The sequence below is a fragment of the Seriola lalandi genome, unplaced genomic scaffold (assembly GCF_002814215.2).
Source record: "Seriola lalandi dorsalis isolate HSWRI2012SDOR001 ecotype SW California unplaced genomic scaffold, Sedor1 jcf7180002054697, whole genome shotgun sequence".
Classification (NCBI taxonomy): Eukaryota; Metazoa; Chordata; class Actinopteri; order Carangiformes; family Carangidae; genus Seriola; species Seriola lalandi.
In genome coordinates, this window is record NW_019525250.1 from 42410 (window position 1) to 46990 (window position 4581).

Here is a 4581-nt window from a genome sequence, read left to right on the forward strand (position 1 = left end):
ACCCCGCCCCCACACCCAGCGTCAGGTCCTAGCACAGCCCAATGTACTTGAGATTGTTCTGGATGATCACGTCCGTGACAGCGTCGAACACAAACTGGATGTTGCTGGTGTCAGTGGCACAGGTGAAGTGCGAATAGATCTCCTTGGTCTCCTTGTTGCGGTTGAGGTCCTCAAACTGCCGTTGCACATAGACGGCTGCCTCCTCATAGGTGTTCTGACCTTTGTAGTCAGGGAAGCACACTGTCAGAGGAATGCGTTTGATCTTCTCAGCCAACAGGTCCTTCTTGTTGAGGAAGAGGATGAGCGACGTGTTGGTGAACCAGTTGTTGTTGCAGATGGAGTCAAACAGGCGCAAGCTCTCTGCCATACGGCTCTGTAAGAGAAATTAAAAAAAAAAGAAAGAAAATCAGACCATGAGGAAACGATTTCACCGGTAAGAAAAATGTAGCATTAACAACAACCCAAATCAGTCCAGTTGCATCCAGTTGCATCCCTATCAGCCCTCATTAACACAAGCAGAATCATATGATTTGGCAAAACCTAAGAGAGAAAATTAGACCATGTAAAGTCATGGCAAGATTTGAGGATGAAAATGAAGACAAGATAAAAGGAGGTCTAAAGTTATCCAGCACGTGTTGTAGATATCCACTTGACTGGCCAAAGGTACGGCTTCTGTTATGTCAACAGAGACTTGAGACTCAGACAGATGAACACCTGCTTTTTGAACTCAAATTCTCCTCTGAAACAACAGATTACTTTTTTTACCACCACTCACGCTCTCCAAGTCCAAAACCGTGAATTGATCGGTCAAGGTAGATGTCAGTCACAATCACTGCCTTAAGACTGCAGTGATTGTTTTATATGAAAATGTGAATCAAGTGGAGACAGGAACAGGGACAAAGACTGGTGACAGACAGGCTGTTTACACTGAGGACACACTGGTCTGACCTTATACAGTTTGTTGTAACAGAATCACTCAGCCACTGGGACTTCTAAAAGCTTACAGAAGGACAATAAGAACAACACTGACTTCTTCCTCTTGGCGACTCCCTCTGTGCTTTTAGAGTTCATTCAAATCCTTAAAATCGAATTTATTCTTTATGTTTTTTTCTTGTGCACCATTACTGCTCTGGCGCTATGGTTTCTTCCACAGCCTTTAACCCCATTAATAAATGTCTAAACTCTTCCAGACATTGTTGCATTATCATTTCTAACTGTTAGGACCACATTAGGTGCCACATTTTTTTCCTCCAAAGTTAAGTTGAAATCTAAGATCCATTTCACAACTTCATGATGGAAATCACTAATGTCTGTCATGTGAGACAAATAAGTCAGTTATAAGATACAGGAAGGGGAAAACTCAGACTTGTGACTGGTATCTGCGTTAAACCACAACGTTGACACTCAGCCATAATTAAAATGTTATTATGTTTTCAGTCTGACCCATTATCGTGAATGTGATGCTTCAGGAACGTCTGGAGGGAATTTCATTACATCAGATTTTGGTGGTCAAAGGTCAAGGTCATTGTGACCTACAAAACGTTTTCACTCAGGAACTCAGGAATTCTAATTCTGACACAATTTCATACTAATGTCTAATAGGATGAAATGATGAGATTTTATATCCAAAAGGTCAAAGGTCGACTTCACTGTGACATCATAATGTTTTGCAAAAAAGGTATTCATGCAATTATTCAACTCCATAACTCAGGAACAGTAACAGCAACTCACAGTGAGATGGTAATTTTTATGATTGATGTTGTTTTTATGATTATTTCATCATTTTGCTTTTACATTTGATTCCACTATAAGGCAGAATATTACAAATATTATTTCCAATAGATTTTTTCATAAATTTTCTAAAAATTGGCTGAATTTTCTTATTTGATTTGCAGAATGGTAAAATATGCTTGTTTTGGTGCTGAGGAAAAAGTCTGTATGTGTTTGTGTATGTTTGTGTGTGTGTGCATGTGCATGCTTCCATATACTACTTTGTGCTCATGTGACATTGAATGTATAAGAGAAAACAGAAAGAAAAATGAAGAAAGTTGATCTGTTCATGGCAGCTGCTGGCATGTGGCGACTGGCCAGTAGCTTGTGACTGGGAGGTTGTCAGATGGAAGACTGCTGTTTAAAAGGTTACGGAAACAACATGATGCTCTGAGCAAATCACAAGATCTGCAGAGCATGAAAAAAAAAAGATGCTGAGGCGAATAGCTAAGGATTAGACAATCATAGTGCAGATTCAAAGTAAACCCTGATTATTCAGTGGTGTAAGTGCACTTTTTTGGATAATGATGAAAAGGCTACAGTTATGAGAAACCAAAGTTGTAGGTAACCCTCACACACAGCCCCAAAATTGCTTTGACAGCATCGAATGTAGGTTAAAAAAAACATCACCATTGCCAGCTTTCCAAAAACACAATGAACTTAAATTGAGGTCTGTTGAACCACAAGTATTGTAAACTATGAACTGGATACTTCATACATTTGTTCCAAAAAATTTTTTTCTTATTATAAAATGAGCAAATTGTTTAAACTAAAATGAGAGACCAGAGGAAGCAGGACATAAATTGAGGTTTTGTTAAAAACAAATTGCGTAAGAGTGCGTTTGCAAAATCTGTTCAACCCCAGTTCTGCACCGACTGGTTAACACTGCTCTTCCTTTATCCATATGTCTTTCTTTTTGCTCCCGCTCTCTCACATGTTGTTACCAGATGAGATTGAAACATAAGCTTTCCTTTCTGTAGAGGAATGTGTCCCCAGGGACTGAGGTTGGTCCCTAAACATTGCACACTGCACAAAGTCATGTCAGACTGTTTTACCTCACTCCTTTTCTTTTCCGGGTGTCAAAACAAGAGCCAAACTGCTCTGGGAACTCTAGTGTCTTCACCTGGCCCCTTCAGTGCTTGTACAATGAGAGGTTCTTAATGGGGAGCAGGAGGATGGGGGAGAACGGCACCCGGGGGCACTAAAGCATGCAGACCCCCTTCCTTCACTTCAAACACCCACTGATACGCAGACGTGTGCGCGCACACACACACACACACACACACACACACACACACACACACACACACACACACACACATATAGCCACACACACTGCTTTCCCCCTCACCTCCTCCTGTCAGAGTACTCCAGAGGCGCAGGCCTTAATTAAGCTTAAGTATTAATGAGGAAGTTCATCCCAGTGTCATTGCTTTGTTTCCCATAAATAAAAGTCACCTAAGTGTGCAGCCATCCCATCCTAATTCATTAAGGTTCATTTTAAATGTCACAGCCTTACAAGGACGGGTGCTTTGCACTTATCTACCGAGATGACTTTTTTCTGTCACCATGTTTTTACTGCTGCACCTGAGAGTTACATTATTCAGGCTGCTCCCTTTCTGTTTCCCCTCTCTGTTTAATTACTAAAAATCTCTGTCACTGTGGGCAGTGACACTGCTGGGTTCAGACGCAAAACAAACATAAACACATCACATTTGTACATAACATTATGTTGTGGATAATGTCCAGCTGCCTGTAGCCCTTTGAAGCTGTGTCATCATTTGTTTGTATTGCATAAGAGTCCGAGTATGATGTCGATGATACGATATCAGGGTCTGTCCAGTATAAGCCAGACACAAAATGATGACAAATATTAGGGTTGCTGTACTATTAGGGATAAAGGGAGAATAGTATGGGGGAGATAACTTAATTCTACATGACACCTGAATAGCTGTAGTAGTAACCTTCGTACTTGAGGTCATCATAGAGCATTTCAATAACTTTTTAGATAAAATTTATCTGGAAAGCAAATAATAAGCTGTTTCTTTCTACATTGCTGTTGCCTTTTAGAAATGCAATACCCAGATAATACAGGGTAAGCATTGAAACCTGTGAGTAAGCATTGTCTTATGGGGGGAAAAAAGCATGACATGATCTTTTCATTGTCTTTGAGCAATGCCATTCCATTTCCCGGAAAGCTCTTTTTCAACCATTGTGTCATATGGAGCAAATCAATTGCATGACAGTGATGCCTTTGATAAAGCATTAGCCGGTTAAGAAGCTGTGGCAGAGTGTAGAGGGATATTGCTGAATACATTTTGAGACACAGGTCTGACACTTGCCTGTGCGTTTGTGAATAATTGTTGGTGTGATTTAAGAGTCTCAGGGAAACTGTCCTTTTACATTCAGATCAGTTCATGTGTCGTCTTTGCAGTGGTGTGAAAGGAAAAGCACACGCGACAAACTTTGACATGAAAACATGTCATGTCTTCTTTCATGTGACACATTTGAAAGTTTAATAAAAAATAATAGTTGAAACAATAGAAATAGAGCTGACACTGCAATCAGTGTCTATCTTGATGTTTGGCTAACACAAGCTTAAACAACCACTCATATCTAGGCTTTTCATTTTCACCACACACACACGCACACACAGACAGAATTCATTGCAGTGCTCAGCCTCAGCTATTGCATATAAACCTGCTCTACACTTTTATAATAACGCACTCACAAACACACAGGCACACAATAGATGCATGCACATATACACCTTATATCCATTCTCTCCAGTGCTGCTGTTTGTTGTACACC

General features: G+C 40.4%; 1 protein-coding gene across 2 annotated transcripts in view; it reads right to left on the minus strand.

Annotated features, from left to right (window-relative positions):
- Positions 1 to 9: 9 nt before the first annotated feature.
- gnaz (guanine nucleotide binding protein (G protein), alpha z polypeptide) overlaps positions 10 to 4581 on the minus strand; it is a 25201-nt gene continuing 20629 nt past the window's right edge. For both annotated transcript variants that reach the window (XM_023424026.2, XM_023424027.2), the window contains exon 3: positions 10 to 373. In XM_023424026.2, coding sequence (XP_023279794.1) covers positions 29 to 373 — 345 coding nt within the window. In that variant the 3' untranslated portion in view covers positions 10 to 28. The remainder of the gene's footprint in view (positions 374 to 4581) is intronic.